The sequence below is a fragment of the Phyllostomus discolor genome, chromosome 12, assembly GCF_004126475.2.
Source record: "Phyllostomus discolor isolate MPI-MPIP mPhyDis1 chromosome 12, mPhyDis1.pri.v3, whole genome shotgun sequence".
Classification (NCBI taxonomy): Eukaryota; Metazoa; Chordata; class Mammalia; order Chiroptera; family Phyllostomidae; genus Phyllostomus; species Phyllostomus discolor.
The window spans coordinates 29596492-29623408 of NC_040914.2; the positions used below are offsets into that span (position 1 = coordinate 29596492).

At 38.8% G+C, this 26917-nt stretch overlaps 2 protein-coding genes and 1 pseudogene across 5 annotated transcripts in view; 2 read left to right on the forward strand and 1 right to left on the reverse strand.

Moving 5' to 3' along the window:
• LOC114511481 (zinc finger protein 345-like) overlaps nt 1-26917 on the forward strand; it is a 447937-nt gene that overhangs the window by 238263 nt on the left and 182757 nt on the right. The window lies entirely within an intron of this gene.
• LOC114511665 lies at nt 4551-5498 on the reverse strand (annotated as a pseudogene).
• LOC114510571 (vomeronasal type-1 receptor 1-like) lies at nt 18400-21957 on the forward strand. The gene is made up of 2 exons (XM_036013490.1): nt 18400-18784; nt 20430-21957. Exon 2 carries the CDS (start codon nt 20431-20433, stop codon nt 21085-21087), a length of 657 nt encoding a protein of 218 aa, XP_035869383.1. The 5' UTR covers nt 18400-18784; nt 20430; the 3' UTR covers nt 21088-21957.

Genomic DNA, 26917 nt, shown 5'->3' on the forward strand with positions numbered 1-26917 from the left:
AGAAAATAGACAGGGGGAGGGCAAGAATAGTATAGGAAATGTAGAAGCCAAAGAACTTATATGTATGACCCATGGACATGAACTAAAGCAAGGGGAATGTGGGTGGGAGGGGTGTGCAGGGCAGAGGGGAGTGAAGGGGGTAAATGGGACAAGTATAATAGCATAATCAATAAAATATATTTTTTAAAAAGGAGAAGTGATCTGTCGTGTTTACAAGGCAATGTACAACGGTGTTCACAATTGCAAGACAACTGGATTCAGTTGTCAAAACCAAACTGCATGCTGAGTAAAACAAAGCCAAAAGATGAATGAATTGCAAGGGTTTTGACTCACGAGCTGGGAAAATTCAAGGCCCTTGGATCAGTGAGTCCCAGGTTGATCACAGACCAAGGTGTTTTTCTGGAATAAGTGCAGAAGCTGGCTTTCAGCCAAGTGGTTTTCTCCCCTATTAGGATCCAGAGAGCTGAGTCAGCAATGAAGTCCAGCTGAGAGAGTGTATGTGGTAAAATGGCTGTAGGCCATAAGGGCTACACAGACTATCAGGGAGATAGTAAGACCAACCCCCAAGGGAGTTATGGCTTAGAACTGGAAGAAGACTAGCTTGATTCAACATAGTGACAAATTTTCATTTTGGGGTAACCCCTATCTTCATTATATGCTCATGGTAATATATTAGTATACCAAAGGACACACCACACCTCACCGTGATAGGATACAGAGATCCCATACAAGTATGCAAAATGGCCAATGGTGGTCTTCCGAGAAGTCTCCATCCCTTTTCTGGAAATTCCTTAAGATTCCTTCCCCTTATTGAATGCTCTACCCATTAATTAAATCAGCCTCAATAAGAGAAGTAAATCCCACTGCCTGTGGAGTAGTGTCTCTCTCTCACTGCTTCACTAACAAACTCTCTTTCACTTTAAACTCTGTGCTGACTTGTCTTAATTCTTTTATGAGCTGTGCCAAGAATGCACAGTGGATCTTGGACCTTTTGTCCCAGAACCCCTGGAGTGCCTGATTCATAGAGATGGGATGAGCATTTGAGGATTAGCTGGCATCCTCTGCTCATTTTTGAGAAGAGCTCTAAATTCCTGCAACATAAAAAAGGTTAAGATTAATTTTCTCAGATCCGCCTGCTTTGGACAACTCGACATTGTCCCTGATTTAAGTGACTCTGTTTTAGTGTTAGTTCTAATGCAGTCCAGGAGAGAGGATTGATAAATGGGTTTCTCCACATTGGGCAGGGGTACATCATCCCCAGCCCAATAATTCTCAGTTCCATGGATGTCACAAGGGAATCAAAGAAACGTCACATTTCTTTATGCTACAGAATATTTCCTTTCCATGATTTGTGCCAATTCCATATGGTGACTAGTAGGTTCTCAGTGGGATTGAGCTCTAGTTTTCCAAGTGGAAACCAGCTCACTAATGCATCCTAGATGGCCTGCCAGAATGCCAGCCTTGGCCTCAGCTCTACAAAGACCCCCTTTTTCCTTCTCCACACTACTCTTTCAAACTGGTTCTGGAAATAATCACACCCCCCGCACCTTTTGATAAAATTTATGAGAAAGACTTGGCTTTTCTGTGACCTATTTGCCAGGAAGTGCATTCCATGAATTTCACTCACCAATGTTGTTCAGCACCTAACAGTTTACAGATATATGTTTTTAAAATTGAGATATACTTGACATATAACACTATATTGGTTTCTGGTATACAACATAATGATGCAGTATTTCTATATATATCCCAATGATCACCATATTGAATGTAGTTGTCACTGAAATCAAGGGGTTTGCCACTTGGGGTGCTCTATTCAAGAATGAGATGTGGTTGGAACAAGGTAACATTCTATTAATGCGATGTATTGTTTGAGTTCTGCGTGTTCATTTTGTTGGTGATTTCTGTATTTTTATTAATAAGGGATATTGTTTTGGAGTTTCTTTTTCTTGTGATTTTCTTGTCTTTAGTGTTTCTTGCCCTCATAGAATGAATTAAGAAGTGTCCTGTCCATCTTCTTTTAGTTTTTAGAATAATTTGAGAAGAATTCCATGTTATCTCTACAAGAAATGTTTGTTAGAATTCACCAGTGCAGCATGGTATTTTCTTTGTTGCTAGTTTTTTGTTACTGTTTCAGTGCATTTGTTTGTTGTAGTTCTGTCCATATTTTCTACTTCTTGAGGTAGTTTGGATATTTTATGAGTTTCAGGAATTTAGGTTATCTAATTTATTGAAGCACACTGATCACAATGTTGACTTATAATTGTATTTATTGCTGCCAGATCAGTAATAATGACCCACTTTGATTTGTGATTTTAGTGACTTGAGCATTTACTCTTTAGTTCCCAGTCAGTCTAGTTAAAGGCTTAGCAAAGTTGTAGATGTGTTCAAAGAAACAGCTAGCATATTTCTTTTAAGTGCTTTTGACATATGTCACTCAGGAGGCCATAGTAGCTGTGGGAATATTGTGAAGTGGACAAAACAGAGGGAAGTCCCTAAGGTGATCCTAAGGGAGGATCACAGCCATAGTTCTGTGAGAACAAGGTTCATAATGCCCCTTCAGGAACCAGCAAGCCCCATGAGGTGGAGGGAAGTTGGGGATAGTGGGCGGGTAAGTTAATATGCTGCAATGTGCTTTTCCAAAATTTGACAGCTCTTTCTTCATTATACACTCCCCTGTGATTGTAAATTTTTTAAAAGATTTTATTTATTTATTTTTAGAGAGGGAAGGGAGGGAGAGAGAGAGAGAGAGAGAGAGAGAGAGAGAGAGAGAGAGGGAGAGGGAGAGAGACATCAATGTGCGGTTGCTGGGGGTTATAGCCTGCAACCCAGGCATGTACCCTGGCTGGGAATCGAACCTGCGACACTTTGGTTCGCAGCCTATGCTCAATCCACTGAGCTACACCAGCCAGGGTGATTGTAAATTTTTAAATTAGATTTCAGATTTCTTGAATAGTTGATTCTGACCATTTTTGCAAACTTAATCTTTGTTTTTGTTGCCGGATGAAAATTTCCAATTCCCCACTCCACCATTTTCGGTGATGTTGCTTTGTTGGTGAATTCCATTTGCTGCATACAGAGATTTAAAGTGAGTGTGATGTGAAAGATACCAACTCCCTACCTCATGGTAAATAAGGAAAGGATTGGGTCAGAACCACTGGTGTAATAAAACATACTTTTGGGCACAAAAATTCAAAGAAATTTTGTGAACTCTAATAAAGATTAGGTCATTGGTTCACACAATGACTCCCTGGACCAGTAGCATAGCATTCTCAGGAACTTGTTAAAAATGCAAATTCTTGTGTCTTGTCTCAGGCCAACACAATTAGAAACACTGGACTTGGGAGTCCACAGTCTGGGTTTCATAAACATTACTTTTCATTCTGACGCATATTTGATTTAGAAGACCACTATGATACACTATGAACAAAAAGTGACATGACGGCTCCAGATTAAGAAAATTACATGAGCTCATAATTTTAGTAGAAAATAGAAAAGGTTATATACTTCCAGGAAATGAATCAAAATTCAAGATGTTATGTAACTAACTATAAAAAACCACTTTTGTAAAATATTTGATCTAGCATGAAAATTATATAGGTACATTAAAAGCCTCAGGAAAACTTGAGAAGCCTTAAGTGACAAGGAAATAATAGTCAGATATTTGCAAAAAAGATACTGTTGCATTTTATTCAGTGGTGGGGAAAAAGAAAGGGTAATTTAAGTTATACCAAAAGTTTTGACATTAATTTCCATCATGTGAGCATAGTACAGGGATATTAATTCACCAGACTTGACACTGAAGCGATTTATTTTTTAGTTCCAACTAATACAATTTAGAGATAAACTGACATTTATAAAAATGTAACTTTATAATATACATAATGTACTTAGTGGAATATTTACTAAAATAATTTATAGTAATCAGAGCTGCTGATGTTACCCATTGATTAAACCTAAATTGGACTTGTCATTATTTTTACAACCAAAAATAGAGTTCTTGGCTGGTTCTATAGTGTCTGTCTGAACTAGTTGTCATGTATATTTATTGCTTCATGTTGTATCCTAGTCCCCATCATTCTCCATATCAACACCAGACATGATGAGGTTCATCAGATTTCTGAAGGCTTTTTGTGGCTTCTACTGAAGGGATCTTTTCAGGTGATTAATCTGTGTCCGAAACTACTAGATACAAGTATGCTTTAAAAAATCATAAATTCTTCAGGTAACTACATGAAAAATAAGTATAATACCCATCTTTATCACAAAATTTGATGCTTTGCACATTTGTACACTCTCAACACTTTTCCAAGACTTTCCATTCATTATAAAGAAGCATAAGTACATGAAGTAAGTTTGATACAATTGAGTATACAATTTCAACTTCTGCTTAAGCTACAAATTCTAGGGAAGCAGAAATGTAATTAGTTTTATTCATCATTGTGACACACATTTCTAGCAGAATTATTAGCACCTAATAATTACCTACATTCATTAAAAGTTCTTAAAAACTGAATTCATTATTCATCCAACTGCAGAAGTCAGAAGAGTTATAGGTTTTTAACCAGATTAGCATTACATGAAATTTTGGCCCAGAAATTAAAGAAGAGTCTCTGAGAGCTATGGATGTTACTGGTAATAAGCAAAAAGGGACTAAATGTTAGAAAGCATGAGTCCAGGAACACAGGAATGTCCACCAGCCACTGTCTTGGTGACACACTAAGAATAATGTAAAGAGTTGAAATGGAAGAGAGAGAGTAAAAGGAGACAAACATGCTCACCATGATCAGAATGATGCGTGTGGCTCTGACTTCATGGGACAGTCTGTGGGGAAACGTGTTGTTGTGAATGTGTTTGACTTGCTGCTTGTGCCTAATCAGAAAAAAGACCATGGAGCCACTAGTCCACATCATGAGACCCAAACATATAATATCAAAGGAAGCTAATATAACTCCCTGAAGTAGGACTATAAATCTGTCTGACCTGAGTGAAAAACAATATCCAAAATTTGTTTTCACACTCACATTTTTACTGTTTCTTGGTCCAACTGTTAGCATGGGAATAAAGACATGTATTAAGAGATTCAGGATCCAGCAGAAGGAACAGCAGAAAGCAATGCACTTTGGAGATCTCGTTTTATGCTCCATCCACCTATAGGTTCTGGAATAAAGTTTAATGGCCTGGAAGCCACTGAGAAGGCAGGCAGTGCTAAGCGACACCCCTCTGGCCACTCAGTGTAAATAGAAGACAAGTTTACATCCCACATCATCCAAGAAATATTTTAACCCAAAAGCTGCCATCGTGTGAGGTATCCCTTTAGAATAAAGAACCAGGTTGTTGGCAAAGACCAGCTGGTTGAGAATCAAGTCTATGGGTCTCAAATTGTGTCCAGTGAGCAAAGAGAAATTATAAAAACAAAGGAGGGAGGAGTTTCCCAGGATCCCAGCTCCAGTCTGCAGGAGGAAGATAAATCCTTTTTCTAAGTTGGCAGAGCCCATCACATCAGTATCTAGGAGACACTGATCTTAATTTGGAATCAAAATGTGGTAGAAACATAAAGAAACAAGAATGTGTTAACTTCTTCTGCCAGCGATTCCTAATGCTAAATCTAATACATTTAAAAAATTCTTTAAATAGTACGTTTTTCAAATTAAATGGACATTAAGAATAAGGGTTTATGGATTTGAAACAATAATTAGGGGTCCTATGTTGGAAACAAGTCAAATATTAAACTAAAAGAAGAACTTTAAATAGATAATGCACCATTAATATAATATCTCTACATCTATAAAACTGAATGGAAAACCTCTCTGTGCATGTGTATGAAGTTCTTTCTAGGATATATTTTATTAAATAAAAGATAAGACATGGGCAAGCATCTATCTAGTATGCCACTATTTTTGGATTCTTTATGATTCTGAATGAATATGAATGTGGGTACATTTGTATGTGTGAATTCAGTTGTTTTAACACTCAAACCCACATAAGATGAATGATATAGAGATAAAGAGGCAATCTAGGTTGGAGGGATAGAAATGAAGACTAAATGTTTATGAATTGATCATGTGTTACAGTGTTTACTTTTAGGGAATGCAGCTATTTTACAAAACTATCTAACAATATTAACTTAAAATGTAATTAAAACAATCAAAATTCTAAGGCAAATTTATGATCAAATATATAAAGTTCATTGTTGTCTATCTATATGAAGCAATAAAATTTTAAGTACCTTGAAAATCAGTTTGTACTAAGTACTTGTACTGAACTATATCAAAGCAAAAATACTTACAAAAGTGCAATACTTACAATACTTAAATTTTCCATAACCATATTGTTAATAAAAACAATGGGAAATATTCTGAAATTAGTGAGTAAGTATTTTAATGTAATTGGGAAATGAGGCTTTTTCTAAAAGGGAAAACTTAGACATAAAAATGCAAACAGTTTAAGGAAAACTTTTTAACTTTAATTTCATTTAGGAGAATCATCATTAATGTGATCTCTACTTTTCTGAAGCATGAATACATACTTCCATTGAATGCATCTGTATACTGTGACCAACTCCCAAGTAATTACCATGCTCATTATCCATACTGTATTCACAAAATGCAGTTCTCAATGAGAAGAAAATACATATCCTTCGAAAAATAAAAGAGGACTCGGAAATGTTTTCTCAGAGCAAACAAGGAAACTTTCCCAAACATCTAAAGAGTCTTTGGAGCTCAGAGTGGTTTTGTTTTCAGGAAGTTAAGGAAAGGACTATTTATTCTGTAAAGTGATAAGAGGGAGGATGTCGAAGCAAAGTAAGAACTGGTTTTATATATTAACATCAGGAAGAAATAACACTGGTTGTATATTTTAGACTAAAAGGGGAAATCTCATATTGCAAATAATTCATTTAACCTAAGTGTATTGATTAATATCATTCAAGTGGCAATGTAAATTTTTTACAATTTCAAAATATTAAAAATATAATTAATAATATTTGAAGCTTGCAATAAAGAGAATTTTCTTTAACAGAGCCAAAGTCTACTACCTTTTATTCATATATAAAATTAGATATGGTCCAAAAGAGGAGGCCTGTAATTGATACACATACACACACACAACACACACATTATCTTCAATAAAAGTACATTAAAATTAGTTGGGAAAATAATTTTCCCCTTTAAATACATGGTACTACAAGATTATTGGTTCAAAACAGAAGTAAATTTTTACCTTACAACTGAGGGAGCTTTAAAATGATGGGTAGAATCTAAAATAATAACAAATCCCACAGATAAGCTGTTAGCTATATTTTTATAATCTTTGATGGAACACATCATTATGTGTATACTACAGGTAAAAAACTGTTTTCATAACAATGAAATTATAATGAAGGCAGAAGAAATATATCACATATAAAATTAACCTAAAGAGACTATTTAAATATATACAATATATTGTAAAAATGTCTCAATAATCACCTGCTAATATGCACAAACAGGCAGGTCTTATAAACATTAAAACTTATAACATGTCACAAACCATCAGAAAAATGAAAATGAAATTTAAATGACATTATTTATAACTATACCATTAATTTTATCCAAATTTTGGTTCAAATTCTTCTGAAAGAAGGCTTACATATTTTTTATTTTCTATAAAAACCATCATTAAGCATAATTGACAACTGGTAACTATTTTTTCTTGAGATATAATTGATATATAACATTGTGTTGGCTTTAGGTATATGACATAACAATTCAATATATGTATATATTGTAGAATTGTCACCATAAATGTAGTTATAACATTCATCACCACACATAGTTACATTTTTTTTCTTGTGATGAGAAGTGTTCCAGTCTATTTTTTTAGCTACTTTCAAATATGCAGTACAGTGTTATTAACTATAGTCACCATGCTGTACATTATGTCCCTGGGACTTATTTATTGAACAACTGGTAATTCTTTATGCTAGCCTGAACATTGAGAGATGTTGGAAACCTGAAAGCTCAGAATTTTGTATATTTATACATGTATGTCTTATCACCTACTGTTACCTTAAAGGCACTTAAAAAAAAAAAACCTTCCAATTTGGGTGTCATTTCATACTGGATTTATAGAAAAAACTTTCATATGACTTTTTGTACTCCTATTTTAGTTGTTATCAATAAATTAGTTATATAATTGGAATGAAGAGAGCCGCTAAAGTTTGGGAGAAGGAAACTGGCTCTTTTTTAGTTTATTGGGGTGACATTGATTAATAAAATGGTTTTACAGGTTTCAGGTATACAACTCTACAGCATGTAATCTGTACATTGTATTGTGTGTTTACCACACCAAGCCAAGTCTCCTTCCATCCTCAGAAAACTGGCTGTTGATAAAGGATACACACCAGCTTATGGAGACTAATGGGCTGACCTCCTGGCCAAGACCATGTTTGATCCATGGATACTGATTAGCATGGTACTTGAAGGGGATATGGAGAAATAATTCACTCAGCAGGAGGTCAAGCAGAAGGGAGCTACAAGAGATCTTGCAAAATCTTTGTAAACAAATGAATATGTGTCTGCAGGGATCCTCACCAATTGTAGATAGGGTTCCTTCCCTGGGTGGAGGTCCTGTAGGGGTAGCAGGGTAGTGTGTTAGAGTGACTATTTACATTAAATGTATACACACAGGTATTGTTCAAAATACCTGTAGAAGAAATGTAATGTTAATAACTTTTGTGAGATTAAGAAAATTTACAAAGTTACTAGTATAGTAAATATATATTCTAGACTAAAACAATGAGGCAAATAAGAGGAGGAGAATAACAGAATCTTTGGAAGGTAAACGATATTGAATTTAAGTAATAAAAAGTAGGTCAGTGGGCATTAAAGGGTTTCTTTTTTTCTAAGATTTTATTTATTTGTTTTTAGAGAGAGGGGAGGGAAGGGAAGGAGAAAGAGAGGGAGAGAAACATCAATGTGTGGTTGCTTCTCACACATCCATCACTGGCAACACAGCCTGCAACCCAGGCATGTGGCCTGAGTGGGAATCAGACCAGCAACCTTTGGGGCTGCAAGCCGGCACTCAATCCAACGAGCAACACCAGCCACTGCTAAAGGGTTTCTTTAAAACAAGAATACCACATTGCTCTGATTATTGGCCACCCCAGCACTGGAAGAACTGCAGTAATTCACAGGAAATAAAAGCTCATTCTTTCCTATTGATCACAGGGATATTGTGGAGCCACAAAGAAATCAGAATTCAGTGCCTCCTGCTTTCAAAAAGAGGGAGTGGAAAATATCCTTCAGCCAGGGTCTCTGGTCAGAATTTTTTTCTTTTTGAAAAGAAAATTCTCTTATTAAAATAGTTGGAAAGAAGGGAGGGGAAAGGGAGGGAGCAAGAGACATCCAGACAAGTAGTGCAGGACTTGTGGATAGAGGTAGTATCATAGTTACGCAGGAGTGACAATGTCCAGGCACTTGGAGATTACCTACTGGGACAGTGATACATACAGCTCAAGATTTTTAAAATCCATTAAGTCCTTTATTAGTCTTTATGCCCCAAACCCACAATCTTTTTTTCCATATTAATCTGTGTATATTATTTGCATTTCAAGAATGGGAGAGAATATTAGACTTTTATTTCTCTAAATGACAGAAAATTATTAATCTATGAATGAAAAATAGAGAGAGAGATATTATTGCAGACCCCACTTGACCCATGCATACTGCTCCCCCAGAACCTGTCATACAGGTATCAGGTGTGTGCTTGGCAGCTCAGAGTTGACTGTCTTTGAATGCTTGCCCACATGGCTGTGGTATGAAGCCTTTAGAGTGAGCACTGAGAGTGAGTGTGTGTAGTCAGGGACAAGGGAGAGGTGATTTCAGAAAGGGCTGTAACTGGGAGGAGAAAGGGGACATGAGGAGTATCCTGAAGCAGGTAGATGAGGGTGGCAATATGCTCCCGGTTTTCTCAGCAGCAACCTTCCTATTGATACATATCTAACAGTACTTTTGTGCCTCATGCTCAGAAAACATAGGTATATGAGCAAGACCAGGTATCACTAGGTTGCCTGAGATATTTCCTTTCTAGAATATGAAAGTTATATGAAGAGGAGATTTACTTACTTGGCTTGTATTACTGTCAGGACTGTGAGTTGCAGGGACAGCCTTGTCTGCAGATGTGGAGAGTGGACATTTGAACCTGAGATAAAGGATTTGGATGCCATGATGTCATCTCCTTGCTGGGAAGTGATTATCATTTCAACTGTAATTGTGCAGACAGTGTCTGCAAAGGGAGTGGCGGTGGTTTGTGAAAAACATTTGTGGATTGTGTATATTACTGAAAACAATTAATGCTGAATTATCAAAGATTCCAGTGGGAGTTACAAAACCCCTTATCTAGGAAGTATGAAAAAGTAAAAATAAAATTAATCTCAAGGGCAGGTGAGTAGAGAACATTGAGATCTAACAAGAGAATTAAAGTGAGCACATGGCTCTGATGGATGTTTAGCCATCTTGAAGGTTTTGACACACAATATCATCTAGTTCTTTTTTAATTATTCAAGACTGCATTGAGGTTCCTGAAATTGAAAGCAGAGACAGTGAATAAGTAGAGAAGGAAGATTTCCAGAGTAGTACAAGTGAATGGGAAATCTGTGTTCCAACAAATATTTATTGCATGGACCCTGTGCATCTGGGACTTTTTGGTGTTTGAGATATAACACTACAGAAAAGTCTTAAAATAAATGTTCCCTGTGGAACTTACACTGCAGTTGATAGAAACATAGAATAAATAAAACACCTCAGTTACTAGGTTCACAGTACATGAGAAGGCGATGGGACCTGTAGAAAACTGAAAAGAAGAGCAGGATACAGGGGATTAGGGTGAGTTGAAATAGGGTTTCCAATCATAGTGAAGATGACATCTGAGGAAATAGTTGACATGGTGAGGAATGACAGCTTTATTTCTTCCTTTCCAATTGTTATATATGGATTGCTTAATAGATGAAAATAAAGATTATGTTCAAAAATTAAAAAACTTTAACATGTTGATATTTCATAAGATGATTTATAGTGCAACATAATTTCAATTATTATCTGGCAGGCTTTTTTCATAGTAGAAGTTGACAGTCTTATCCTAATGTTAAGATTGAAAAAACACAGGGACTAAGATAGAAAAACATAATCTTTGAAAAAAGAAAAGTATGGGAGGACTTATATTGACTGATCATTACACTGACAGTAAAGGTGTGGAGCCCTGGCTGGGTGGCTCAGTTGGTTGGAGCATCGTTCTGTGCACAAAAGATTTCAGGTTAAATCCCTGGTCAAGGTACATACCTAGGTTGTGGGTTCAGTCCCTGGTCATGGTGTATATGGGAGGAAATTGATGTTTCTGTCTCAGATCAATGTCTTTTCTCTCTCTCTCTTTCAAATCAATAAAAACGTACATTTTTTAAAAAGTTTAACCTATTCAGTTTCTAAGGGAAAACACATCAGAGTATCTTTGTGTAGTGAATGCAGGCAAATATTTCATAGAAAGGACACATCAAGACAACCACAAAGGGAAAATTGATAGATAAACTTTTATAAAATGATAAACCTCTCTACCAAAAGAACCACTGATACCATAAGGTAAAGATTAAGTATAGGAGAAAATATTTACAGAGCATGTACCTGATAGAGTAGAGGACTTGAATCTAGAGTATGTGACATTCCCACAACTCAACGGTAAAAACATACACACCCAATTTAATGTTCAGAATACTTGATGGACATTTTAGAAGAGAAGATAGCTGAAAAGCCAAAAAAACACTTTAATAAAGTTTTAACAGTATCAGTCACAAGGGAAATGCAAATGAGTTAAAACCTCCATGACGGTCCATTACAAATACAGCAGAAAACACAAAATGATAAACCCTGATGACACCACACATTGGCAGGAATAGAACTACCTCTCACAGGTACCGACTGTGGGAGTATAAAATGGCCAAAGAACTTTGGGCAAGGGTTGTCACTTTTAAAAAAAATTTCCTTTGGTTTTATTTTCTGGGATTGAAAAGCAAGTAGAGGCATAAATGATTTTGACATAGTCCTCCTGAAGATACCTTTCAAATAATTTATGAAATGACTTAATTCATTATGTCTCTTGATTTTAAGGATCCATCCATATCACTGTCAGCCTTGATTAATGGGTTGAAGTTTTCAGAGCAGAAGAAGTAAGTTATGAATATTTTCCCAACCCCTGAGAATCATAATCATCACAAACATTTTATCCTTTCATTGTAAATATCTGGAAAGTAGATGTGTTTGCTCATTGTTACTAGGAAGGAGTAGTGTCATAGGGGGTTAATGTGGGTAAACTGGCTTTCACCCACAGAGATGATTTTGAAACATCATGGATATAAGTCAGGAAAAAAACCAAAGACACAGACCATTCTGCTGCAGTAGTGATCATGTGAAGCACATATACTTTGGTTGTCCCTTTTTAAAAATTCTCTACTGAGGACACTTTTTTCATTGCTTTTTAGGGAGAGAGAGAAAAGCTTCAGTGCAAGAGAGAAGCCTTGCTTGATTGCCTCCCATAGGAGACCGACCAGGGAGGCACTTACCCAGACTGGAGATCAAACCCACAACCTTTCAGTTACTGACACACTTCAACTGAGTCACACCAGTCAGAGCTGGTTGTCACCTTTTAATAAAACAAATATATGACCTAGCAATTCTGCTTGAATGGATTTACCCAAGGGAAATGAAGATCAGTGTCCATATGAGGTTTATAGAAAATGACATGATGTACATAATTTTAGTGACCAGAACTGGAATTAACCCAAGTGGCCATCAATATGATGACAGATAAACAGCTTTTGACAGGGACGAATTGCTGATGCTCTCATACATCATCTTTGGTGACTCTCACAGGAATTACAAAAGCCAGGTCCAAAGGTGGTTCTGATGATTGTTCTCACATGAGTTCATAGAAGAAGTAAAACCTAAAGTGTGTTATGAAAATACCAGAAAAATGGTTGCCTATCTAGTAGAAAAATTTACTGAAGACAAGCAAGTGGGAATTTTCTGTCATCATAGAATATTTTGTACTTCTACTTTTTTCCTTTTAAAAATGGATTGTTCCTGGCTGGCATAGCTCAGTGGATTGAGCTCGGGCTGCGAACCAAAGTGTCACAGGTTCGATTCCCAGCCAGGGTACATGCCTGGGTTGCAGGCCATAACCCCTAGCAACCACACATTAATATCTCTCTCTCTCTCTCTCTCTCTCTCTCTCTCTCTCTCTCTCTCTCTCTCCCCTCCTTTCCCTCTCTAAAAATAAATAAATAAATCTTTTTAAAAAGATTAAAAATGTATTGTTGTTTAGTTCTAGTTGTCCTGCCTTTTTCCCCATTGCTCACTCTACCCCATCCCCCCGCCCATCATTGTAGAATTTTTGATGCCTATTTTGGGGAATGGATCACATGGGTACTAGCATCTCCCAAACTCTTCCAATTGTGCAATTCAAGTGTGGGCATTTTCCTTCATATTAACATTGCATTATCAAAAAATATGTATTTCTTGAACTCTGGCTAATGGTTTTGTTTGTGCCATTGGAAAGTTAGCACTTGTGAACCTCATTTTATTGCATCCTGAGAGTCTAGAAGCCATAGCTCACCCACCTAATACTTGGAACTTAGTTTCTCAGGACTGTTCTCCACCAAACAAAAGCACATAGAATTTATGGGAGAAAAGGCTGATTCTGAGTGGAACTGCTAAGGATGGAAGTAATGTGGCCTCGTCCAGCTGGGGTTCTGCACTGGGGCTTCTGCCAAGTAACTCAGCACCCTGGGCTGCTGGGAGAAGCTGCAGTGGGACCTGCAGCAGATTCCATGGAAGTGGAGGTCACGACTCCTAGCCATGGTGTGTCCATATTCCTGGTGGTGTGGGCCAAGTTCGAGGGAAGATTGCTGCTTCAGAGACCTGGGCTAGTGAATACAGATGCCCCACACATCTGTGCCTTAGAGCAGAAAACCATGACCCCAGAGCTGTGGGCCCTTGAACAGCAGAAATAAGGGACCAGGACCTGGGCAGCCATTAAATTACAAATAAAGGCTAATAAAAGAAGAAAAGGAAAGAAAGAAGTTTTGACTCCTGATCAGGCAAGGGCGTTAAAGGGTTGGAGTTATCTTGCTGTACAGAAAGACATGCCAGAAGAAGAATGAGGACGTGAACAAAGGACAGAGAAACCAGTTTGGGAACATCAGAATAAATAACAAAAATCTCATCACCCTGACCAAATAGCTCAGTTGGTTAGAGTATCATCTGGATATGCTAAGGTTGTGGGTTTGATCCCCTGCCAGCGCCCCTACTGGAATCAACCAATGCAAGCATCAATAAGTGGAACAAAACAATGTTTCCTTCTTCCCATTAAAACTTTTCAAAAAGGAAAATCTCATATTATAACTCATTAAAACATTTCAGAACCCATGAAACCATGTGCATAAATGAATTAATTGATAATAGGGGGACTGGAAATATCAACTAGTAACTAGAGACTCAGAAAGTTAGCAAATCATCAGTGGCTTTTAAAACAAGGACTGACACTCAGCCCTGGCTGGCGTAGCTCAGTGGATGGAGCTCAGGCTGGGAACCCAAGTGTCCCAGGTTCGATTCCCAGCCAGGGTACATGCCTGGGTTGCAGGCCATAACCCCCAGCAACTGCACATTGAAGTTTCTCTGTCTCTCTCTCTCTATCTCCCTCCCTTCCCTTTCTAAAAATAAATAAATAAAATCTTTAAAAAAAAAAAACAAGGACTGAAAGATGGATATGGTCAGGATATTTATATTGTTTCAAATATATTCTATAATTATTTACTGAATATAATGAAAAACTAGTATGTTTAAAGTTGAGAGGCCTGACAAAATTAAAGTGTTATAAAGTAACATAATTAGTATTGAAAAACATGGAATGCCATGTGCCTTCTGATACATCTTGATGGCATATTGCCACTCTGATGTTTCCCAGTCATATATCCCAAAGCTTTTTGTAATCATCTGAAAGCATTTGAGAGACAGGGAACATTTTAAAACTAGTGAGCCTGTAATCTTCAAAAGTTGACAAGTTCAGAGAACTCAGTTGAAAGGTAAAGAACTTTTATTAAAGGAATGTTAAAGGAATCTAAAGTGACATGAAAACTAAATGCAACACATGAATTTGGATTTGGCCCTGCACAAATTGAAATACTCAAGAAGGGCACTGTCAGGACAAATGATGGCAATGTATTATCTGTTGCTTCAATTATATTGTGCTCATGTTGAAATTCCTGCTTTTCTTATAGTTCCCCTATTCTATACATAAGAAAGTTCCCGTGCTTTCCAGAATTATGCACTAAAGTATTCAGTGATAAAGAGGAGAAAATTTCCAAAATATACACCAGTTATTTGGAAGATATTATATATGTATGTGTGTTTATAAACATACAAATGCATGTGTGTGATGTGTTTTCGAAAGAAAGGGAGAAAGGATAAAGTAAATGGAGCAAAAAATAAACAATTGTTCAACCTGTGAAAAATGTTTACAAGTGTAACTTGCTTTTTTAGATCAATTATTTGAACTCGTTCATGTTTCTTGAGCTAGGCCTATAATGCTATGAATTTCCATCTTAGGACTGCGTTCCCAGTGTCCCACAGATTTTTGGTTCATTGTGTTCTCATTTTCATTTGTGTCAATGTATCTTTCGATTTTTTTGTTGATCTCATTGTTAGCCCATTCATTGTTAGTAACATGTTATTTTTTTATATTTCCACTGTTGTTGTTTTCTCTTTTCTCTTTTTTAATTGTTTTTCAAGTACACTTGTCTCCATTTTCCCATCACCACTCCTCACCATCCCACCAATCCCTGCCTTCCACTGTTGATCCTACCCCCTTTGGTTTGTCCATGTGTCATTTATACATGTTCCTTAATGACCCTTCCCCTATTTTTCCCATTATCCCTCCCCTCCTCCTCTCTTATTACTATCAGTCTGCTTTTTATTTGAAAGTCTCTGTTTATATTTTGCTTACTTGTTTGTTTTATTAATCAGGTTCTGCTTATAGGTGGGGTCACATGGTATTTGTCTTTCACCACCTGGCTTGCTTCACTTAGCATAATGCTTTCCAGATTCATCCATGCTGTCAGAAACGGTAGGAGCTCCTTCTTTCTTTCTCCTGGGTAGTATTCCATTGTGTAAATGTACCATAGTTTTTTGATCCATTCACTTACAGATGGGCATGTAGGTGTCTTCCAACACTTGGATATTGTAAATTGTGCTCCTATGAACATTGCAGTGCATAGGTTCTTTTCAAGTGGTGTTTCAGGGTTCTTAGGATATAATCCTAGCGGTGGATTTGCCGGGTCAAAAGGCAGTTCCATTTTCAGTTTTCTGAGGAAATTCCGTCTTGTTTTCCAAGGGACATAAAGGAAAGAGTAAACAAATGGGACTTCATCAAAATAAAAAGCTTCCACACGGCTAAAGAAAACATCAGCAAAATGAAAAGGGAACCAACCACATGGGAAAATATACTTGCAAATGATACCTCAGACAAGGGTTTGATATCAAAATATATAAAGAACTCACACGACTCCACTCCAGGAGGACAAACAACTCAATTAAGAAATGGGCAAAAGACCTGGACAGACACTTTTCTAAAGAGGACATACAGAAGGCCCAGAGGCATATGAAAGGATGCTCAGCATCACTAGTCATCAGAGACATGCAAATTAAAACCACAATGGGATACTACTTCATACAAGTGTAATTTTTTAAATCCTTGCCGCTTTTCTTGAACTTTGAAATTGTATCAAACTTTTTAAAATATAAAAATTGTCATGTGTTTGATTGCCAAGTAAGAAACTATATATATCATGAAATCAACTCAAGTGAATTAAATTATTTAATGTAATTTCAACCCTCCCTGACATTTTTAATTTTTTCTTTTTGTCATCACCTGAGGACTTTATTTTCTCAATCCTTTTTTAGAGAGAGAGAGGAAGTGCAGAGAGTAACATCCATGTGAGACAAGCATCTATTTGATGTCTTTGTACACACCCAGACCCGAAATCCATGCTGGGACTGCACTGGGGGCATGATGGGATAGTAGAGTGATGGGGCAGGGGGTGGGGGGTGGGTAAGAAGTTGTCACTGGTGTCTTCTCCAGAAAGGGAATAAACCTAAGTATGTGCCCTGACCAGAAATCGAACTCACAACCCTTTGGTTATGGAACAATGCTCCAACCACTGAGTGACACTAGCCAGGACATTCCTGACATTTTTTAAAACAAACTAGAATCAGGAGAACTCTTCCTTAAACTTCTATAGGTACCGAAAACAACAGTAAAAAAAATCCTACTACAAGCACCACACATATAATCTATTATTAAAATATTTCACCTCAGTTCAGGGATGAAAGGAGAACAATTGCTCTATGTATTGACCTCCAATGTTACTTCCTAAGGACTGTTTACTAGCTAACAGGAAAAATATTCATGTATATCATTTGGGAAGGGAGAAATAATTTGGTTTTCTTCATCTCATTACAGCATTATCTCTCATGGCATCTTCAGTGTGAGTCCTACCAGGAACATCCTATTGAGTGTGCACCCAATGCCTGCTCCCATGTTTCACTACACCTGTGTCCTGTTCTGTCTTTTCCATAGAGCCCACCAGCTTCTAATGACATACTGTATACCTTAATATCTTAGGAGCACCACTTATGGGCTGTTTCCCTGAACAAGAATGAAAATTCCATGAGGGCAAAATTATCTTAATGTTTTATGTGCAGATACATCTTCTATACCAAGAGAAGTGTGTGACCCACATAAGCTATAAAATTAATCTTCCTTGAAACACTGAATAAGTGTGTCACTATAATACTTGTGTCTATCTGAGGTGCTCTGGCTACTCCTAACTCCTGAGTTCTTGTCCTCCCTTCAGGCTGATTTCCCACAGGGTCTTAGGAATGAAAAAAGAACCATATTTTGAAGAGAAACCACCAAGGTGACAAGGCAATTAAAAATCCAGCAGAGTTGGTGTTGACATCTCTGACTCACTAAATCTCAGTGTCCTCTACTGAACTTCCACTGGGATTATTATTGGTTTCCAATGGGTGGTCTCCCCTGGTCTTTTCTGCCACTTCACATGGGTATTTTCCCACTTCACTTTAATAGCTTTCTGTACTTTCCACAATTAGCAAATGTTTTTCAGAGACACTCTCTGCTCCCCTTGCAGACACTGTCACTATAATCCCATATGAAATGATAATCACTTTCCAACAAGGAGATGAGATCATGAAAGCCACAACCTTTATAACAGGTTGAGATGCCACTTTCCACAGCTGCACAGGTGCCTCCCAGGCATGCACTGCCCCAGCTGCAAATGCCAGCCAGATAAGTAGCAACTCTGTTCAGATAAGTATCCGATTCGGAGATGGACTTCTTTAGAAAATTCAGTGATAACATATGAAAAATGGATCTGTGTCTTGGGATTGGAACATAAAACTATAACACATACACAGACACACACACATACATGCATATTTGGGACAGATTTAGTTTAGGAAAGTGATGTCATATTGCCAGGCTCATTCACCTGTGTTGAGACTGTCTGATACCTCTCCTCCCTGTTACAGCTCTCTCTGAAGTCATCTCTTCTCTGTCCCTGATCGCACTCAGGGACCCACAGGATTTCACTGTCAGGATTCATGTTCCAGGCAAGTGACAAGCAGCAAGTCAGACAAGATGGGTTCTAGCTGCTGAGGCAATACTGGTGTCTGACTGACAGGTACTGTATGTGAATTTGCTTTTCTTTTGTTTTGTTTGTGGGGAGAGTATGTTGGACTAAATGGAGTCTGTAAGAATATGTTCTAATGTTTCTTTCCTTATGAAGACAGGAACATTTATTTAGAGAAAAGGAATGCTCATTCCATCTCCCACATTAGGGACAAAAATAAAAAGCTTCATTAAGGAAATCTGTGGCTCACTATTATACTTGACGAGGCCTTTTAGGGAGGTCTTGGATGTTTTCTGCCCCACACCCAACAGTGTTACCTCTCTCCAAGTTTTGCTTTCTTTTACTGAGAAATGGCATTTATGTATCAGTTAATTACTGATTACAGTTAATTACTGTAGATGGTCATTACCAAGGACCACCTAGTAGACTCTTTCAGGAAAGTAAATAGGGAATATATATGTGTTTTAAATTTATGTACTACATGCATTATTTCTTTTCAAATTTACAGGATTATAGGTTTTGTTTAAAATTATATTTCATGCATATATAACCTTTTGTCTTACACAAAACATCTTATTTACCAGTTATATTTTCTACTGAATTTATATGGATGACATTGGTTAATAAAATATATAAGTTTCAGGGGTACAATTCTATAACACATTATCTGTATATTGTACTATGTGTTCACTACTCCAAGGTACCAATTAATAGAGTAATTCACATGTTTCAATTTAGTGATATTAGGATAATTTGCAGTTTACCATTTTTTTTCTACTGTTTCTGCCTTTATCTTTGCCTCTGATTTCTAGTAACTTGACCTTTTTCTTACAAGTACACAGAGAATATCATGCTGATAGACAATCAGCATAATTTTTTCATTTCACTTTGAATTTTATGCATTCTAACATCTGATTTTATTGTTTTTCAACAATTGTGTGATATATTTATATTTCTATATGTCAAAAATAGAACTCTGACTACTTCATGAGTCCTAGCCTACATTGCCAGCCCTTTCTCTGGATCATTTCTACCCCCAAGCTTTTGTATTTATATTCTTAAAAAATACTCTTTTTACACATTTTCTGAATCTTGCCTTTTTAATGTGAGACTATATCTTGGGGAAGGATGGTATCTGTATACAGAGTCTCCCTCCCTCCTCTCTGCCTCTCCAGGGAACCCGGTTGTGCAGTTGAGCCTCCTGCATTCACCCTGGACATTCATACCAAGACTGTTTAACATCCAGGTCTTTATTGAACTGCCTTTGCACACATGAGCCAATATTCTAATGGTCCAGTTCAAGTGAGAATATATGGAAGAGCATAAGCCTTAAAAAGTGAAGGACATGGTAATGGTGACACGTTCATCTTCCTTTCACTCTTCATTTCTCTGACTTTAGTTAAAATCCATACCCTGCAGTTTCTGATGCCATGCTGTCCGCCGGCTTGGACAAAAGGATTGTGTTCCTCACTCAGACAGGAATTGGCCTCCTGGGAAATATCTTCCTCTTTTGTCTTTATACCTTCACTTCCCTCACCCAACGTAATTTTAGACCCACAGACCTCATTCTCTTGCAGCTGGTCTCAGCCAATTGTGTGAGTCTTTTCTCTAAAGGCATCCCTCAGGCAATGGCAGCTTCTGGATGGAGGTATTTCCTGGATGATAATGGGTGTAGATGTGTCCACTATTTTTACAGCATGGGCATAGGAGTTTCCTTAAGAACCATCTGTCTCTACTTTGGCTTCCAGGCCATTAAGCTGAACCCCAGTATTTGGAGGTGGATGGAGCTCAAGATTAGATCCCTAAAGTTCATTGCCTTCCTCTGTTCCCTTTGCTGGTTCCTGCAAATTTTGATGAATTCATTTGTTCCCCTGGCAATAAATGGTCCCTTGAACGGGAAGAACTTCAGTGTGGAAAATAATGATGTGCACTGTTCTTGGCATAGAAATGAGGGTTTTGTAGGCTCATTCACTACAGTGATTTATTTTTGCCCTCACTTTATGAGTTTGGGCTTCGTAATCTGGGCCTGTAGCTCACTGGTTCTTGTCCTGCACAGACACAAGCAGCGAGTCCAATGCATTTGCAGCAGCAGACTCTCCCCCAGACCTTCCTTTGAGGCTAAAGCCACATGCACCATCCTGATCCTGATGAGCAGTTTTGTTACACTGTATTCAGCCTATTTAATTTTGTCAGTTCATACAGCTCTACCAACAAATCAAGGCCAGTGGATGCTGAACATCTGTGAGATTGCAGTATCATCTTTTCCATCATTCTTCCCCTTTGTGCTCATCATCAGTGACACCCGGATCTCTCAGTTCTGCTTGCCCTGCTGGAATAGGAAATGCATTTCTTAATCTGGTCCTGGTTCCATCAGTCTCTTCTCAGTGTCATTAAATATTCATCCCAACATTTGTTAATGTTTGGGGACATCTGAAATGTAAGGAATGTGTGATGCTGTTGCAAACAAGGGCAGTCATGTGCCTGCCTGCATCAGTGCTAACAGGGAGCTAAAAGTGAACATCACTTGTATAATGAAACAAAAAATCCTTATTCTAATTGTTATATTCTTCAGTAGGGAAGGCCTGGACACTGAAAATGCAATAATGGAGGGAATATTCCTCCATTATTCCTGAATTTAAGGCCCCCGGGAAGTCTATCACTTTGGGCGTCTTAGAGAGTCCTGGAAATTGTTTTTCTTTTCTTTTCTTTTGTTTAAATATATTTTCAAACATTGTTGAGTTCATCTTTTTATGACAGGGAAAAATTACCTGTGAAGACCCATGTGAGAAAGACATGTACATCCTCATGGGAGTGAGATGAATCCTGAATGTTGGGAGTGTGGATAGATGGGAGCACAGCAGAACTGAAGGTGATGGATGTTCTGGGTAACTGCTGAGGACAGTCTGAGAAGTCTGAACTTTCCTTTGAGAACATTATGGACAGAGGAGGTAAACAATCTAGCGGGTAAAAAAGATGTGCTTTTAATTTCAAATTATATATAAACTCTAAATAAACTAATCCTGTTTTTCTAGTAATACTATAACTATTATTTAGCTAAAATGAAAAGTGTTTCATATGAATTAACTCTCAAAGGAAACACATGATCAGTTTCTCATGGGTCATTTTAAGTATCTAAATAATTTAAATTGTTTTTCTCATCTACGTTCACCTAAATCAAAAAGTTCAAGACTTTCATATCCTAAAATAACAGCTGTATTTTTCTACGTCTGATTATTTCTGTCTAGAAAATTAAACATGGTCTTCAGTACTGTAAAAGACTTATGTTTGATTCATTATCTATAATTTCATCTACTCATTCAAATGTAATATATTTTCATTATGCCTATGTAGTTATGCCTATCAAAAACTCAATAGTGTTTTTAGTACCAAAGTGTAAGTCTTCATACTTTGCTTAATTCTAACATTTTGAAATCTTCCTATTCCTCTTGTTAAAATAAAGACATATGCTATAACTATATCTTATTTATTTTGAAGGAAATGATCTGTGAGGGATCCTTGTCATTCATATTGCCCTACTTTTCACCAGATTTAACATTAGTTATAGGGTTCATTGATTTGCATATCACCTTCCCAAAGTATGAACAATGATCTGAGTTAAAAATTAAATCAGTCATATGAAGTACAATCAATATTTTTAACTTTGTCCAGTGAGAGATGGTCACCAGACTTTTGCAATCATTGTATAAGCTATATAAATGTTAAGTCACTCTGTTGTACACCCACAACTAACATAATACTGTAGGTAAAGTATGCTTTACTTTAGCAATCCAGAATGTAAATTTAAAAAAAATTAAGGTGGTGATCAATAGATATAGATTTGTCTTCTTGGTTACTTTCTTAGAATGAAACTTTCTTGAAGTGAGTGGTGGGTGGCATTGCAGAAGGGATTTTATCTCTTGTGATCAATTGGCCAGTAATGAAAACCTTTAGCACCTTAAGTTAGGAGTATACTTAAGGACTATTTTAGAAGTCATCTCAGTCCTGGTCCATGTGGCTCACTTGGTAGGAGTATCATTCGATGAATGAAAGGTTGCCACTTGAATCTCTGGTCTGAGCACATATGATTCAGGCATGTCTGGGAGGCAATCAATCAATGCTCCTCTCATGCATTGATGTTACTTTTCTTCCTTTCCTCTCTCTCCAAAAGCAATGAAAAAAATGTCATTGGGTGAGGATGAAAAAAAATTAACTAACTCACCTGAATGCCTAAGTGATATGGCTCAGTTGGTTGGAGGTTGTCCCACAAAGCAAAAGGTCACAGGTTCAATTCCCAGTCAGGGCACATTCCGGGTTGCATGTTCCTGGATGGGTGCTTACAAGAGGCAACTGATTGACGTTTCTGTCTCACATGGGTGTTTCTTTCCCTCTTCCTATCCTTCCCTACTTCTCTCTCTGAAAATAAGTAAATAAATAAAAGTTTACCACAGGAATATTATATCCTTATTTACATGGGTTTATACAGTCATGAGAAAGTGTGAAGCTTGTGCAAAAATAGGAGGCCCTATGATACTTTAAATATTGGTCTTTTTTTAAGAATTCCTTCCTGAGCAGAGAAGTAGGAAATGCCTCTGAGTCAGTTCAGTCTGTGCTGCTCCTCCTCTCCACTAAAAAGTAAAATTCCAAAATACTTCCTTCCAAAGCCTGAAGGCCAATAATATAAGTTCCCTAAGTGTTTTCTACATACAAGGCTGCTTTCCATAGACCATCATAGCTGAGTGAGAGTCTTAATTCAAGATTCAACCCTGAGGGCATAGCCATGGCCCAGACCTGCCCTATGCAATAAGATCTGTACTGATGTGTCCTCATTTGCACCTAGTAATTGGTCAGTCAGAACAGCTTCATAACAGCCAATCAGAATGCACACTGTGGACCAATCAGGACCATGCTACAAAATTGGACCAATGAGGATTGTATGATTTCAATTCCTCATTTGTATAAACACGGACCAAACTTGAACAAGGGAAGGAATTTTGTAAGTGAGCCTCCCCCATGTTGCAATGAAGCACAGTTTCATTCTCCTCTGGAGGCTTCCTCTTCCCAGTGTGTAAATGGTTTACCTGATTAAATTTCTCTTTTGACTGTAGCCCAGGCTGGAGACTCCTGCTGGTATCATGTTGATGGCAGCAAACTTTTCTGGACAATCATCATTTTGTACATTGTATCCCTGGTGCTTAATTATTGCATCTCTTAATAACAAGTACCTTTATTACTATGAATGTAAGTAGCCCGAGGAAGAGCCAAAGCATTAATATGGGACCAACCTTTGTAGACTGCATTCCTCACAATTTGCAGAAATGTATGTATTCTCACCTCATCACAACAATTTGTTTCAAGGGGCATACATGTTCATGGAAAAAATACAGTCAAACACATTGTTTTTGTTATTGAGGTTTTGTGTTTGGTCCTTATAGTCTGCACCAGTGACCCCATGGTTCTTGTCCTGCATAGGAAAATGCAATGGGTTCTTGACATTGGCAACCATAGTGTTTCCCACAGGTCTTTTAGTGAAACTATGGCAAATGCACCATCCCGATCTTTGTGAACTCTGCTTTGACTCTCTAGCTGCTGTTTTGTCATTGTGGACAGCCCAGATTGTGAACCCAAGTCATTGTCTGATGAACACCTCTGTATGGGTGTCTTCAAGCTCACCCTCTTAGCATTCCTTGTCAGTAAAATCCACGTCTCAGGGCTGCACTTTGCCAGCTAGGCTAGGGAGACAAATATTCCAGGTAGTGCCTCTGGATATAGGTTTCCTGCAGAACACCCCATGACTTATTTAAACACCTTTGAACACTCTTTTTTTAAAGTTTTTTATATGTATTTATTTATTCGTTTGTTTCTTTCTTTATTTATTTTTAGAGGGAAGGGAGGGAGAAAGAGAGAGAGAGAGAAACATCCATGTGCAGTTGCTGGGGGTCATGGCCTGCAACCCAGGCATGTACCCTGACTGGGAATCGAACCTGAGACACTTTGGTTCGCAGCCCGCGCTCAATCCACTGAGCGACACCAGCCAGGGCTTCCTTTGAACACTCTTTGCAGCAGGCTTTTGTGTTATGTTGTTTCACGTGCAAAGTCACTGAGATTCCATATTGACAGAGACGGTGGCATTCTGGCATTGTTTTTTCTTGACTGGGGAACCTTGTGTGAATTTCAGGTATGCAATAAAATTCACCCAGAAAGTTCATGCTAACAAACTTCAGATAGCTACTCTGCAGTGTCATGCAACACATCCATTGCTCCCGGTCAGGATAGCTATCACCAGTGTTGGTCCCAGAGGCTGAGTTGTGGCTCCTCCCAGCACAGGCTTAGTGCAGTCCATGGGGCCAGAGTCCCCATTCAAGAACTGCCTGATTCTGCGAGCCTCCAGCAGGGCCCTCCAAGTGGGATCCCCTGTGGTCAACTGCTGGTGGCACAAGGGTCAGGGACGGTGGGAGCAGCTCTGAGGCTCAGAACTTTGAGGCAGAGCTTTCCAGCATCCAGACCCCACATGTGATTGTGCACCCTGTACGATGCCTGCCAGGGAGGCCAGTGAAGGGGGCCATGCAGGGACCCAGCCCAGAGCAACTCAGACAAGAAATGAGCTCCTGGGCAGGATATGGCCTGGACTCCTCAGCCCTTGCTATAGGCCTCTGGGGCTTTAGACATTGTGCGGATGAGACCCTGGCCTGCCACCAGGTCTGACCAGCCTGGAGTCTGCTCCTTCCCATCCAGACCTGGCCCAGTGAAGGGTTGTGATGACAGCACATGAGGAACAGTCAGATGACATTTGCTCACTTCCAGGTTCAGGGTTGCAGGTGTGTCTGAAAGATGCTGGAGTGGCTGACCACATGGGTCTGAAACTCTGAGAGTGGCTAAAATAATGTGTTCGTCCTCTAAGGGCATTTGAGCAAAACTGGTGGTCACTTAGCCCCCACCCCAAATCACCCCTAGAAGGACAAGTTTCTTCCTCCCAGTGCAAGAGACAAATGCCAGTTTCCAGGCTCCTCCCAGTGCTCGGGTGTGTGTTGGAGCACTTCCAGGTATCAGACACTCGAGTCCCTGTGCTGTGTCAGGTGAAGGGTGCTGGAAAAAAGTACTGCTTGTCCAGATGGGGTGGGACCTTCAGGGTCCTCCCTGTGTTGATTAATTTGACCTGGGCTCCTGAGCTCTGGGCTATAACTAGAGGACGGAACAGAGGGGCCATTTTTCTACTGAACAGAATCCGTTCTGAGGTTCTGGCACATTGCCTGGGAAACCAAGAAATTCCCATGACTACTGTTATTGTGATATTTGCTCTATTGCAGTTGGCCTGTAACCAAACCCATATTGTCTCCAAGGAATGTAATAGGAGTGGAATGGGGTCCAGAACTTGGGGTGTCAGGGAATGTAGGATATCCCCCATAAACCTGGCTATGGGATGGGAGACTTGGAACGGGGCCATTGAGAGTTACTTTGCATATCAGTAACAGTAGGCTAGCTTGATGGTGATGGTGAATAGAATGCCTGGGCCAGGGAGATGGGCATGACTTCTACCCCTTATGTAGGTGGGAGGCTGTTCCTTTGGTTATACAGCACCTGTGAGAGAGCTTGGAAACAGTTGGGTTTGCTCCAGCCACGGGGCTATACCTGCCTGGACTAACAATGGCGGCCAAGAAAGACAGAAAATACCGGAGTGCTAGCAGGTGTAGGCCATTGAGGGAGGTGTGAGAAGTGGGGATACAGAGGAGGAGCAAGGTTGGGGTTTAAAGTAAAAGGCAGGCATCCATGTGCAGCAAGACCACGCATGCCAAAAAGGAGAGAAGGGCCTTGAGGCAGTGCCACATGGTTTTGGAATAAGAACTGGAGATGGCAGCAACTAAACCAGACTGGCCAAAATGCCTGTAGTAGATGACTGCCACTCTGAGCCTTTGAACACTGAGGAAAGATGCTTCCCTTGCACACAAGGCTTCTCCTGTGGCGGGTGGTTGGGACTCCCTCTTGACTCACGGGCTACTAGGCGCGTGGCCACTGAGTCTGGTGAAAATATGAACCGGGAAGGCGGGGCGTGGGGGGAGGGGCGCCGGCAGTTGTCTGCACTGCACAGACCCAAGTGAGAAGTTCCACGGCGAAGCCCCTGGTGACCCCCGCTAGGGCTAGGGCACGGACCACCCCCGCCTCTCCTTCCCGCCGAGCCTACGAGGTCCA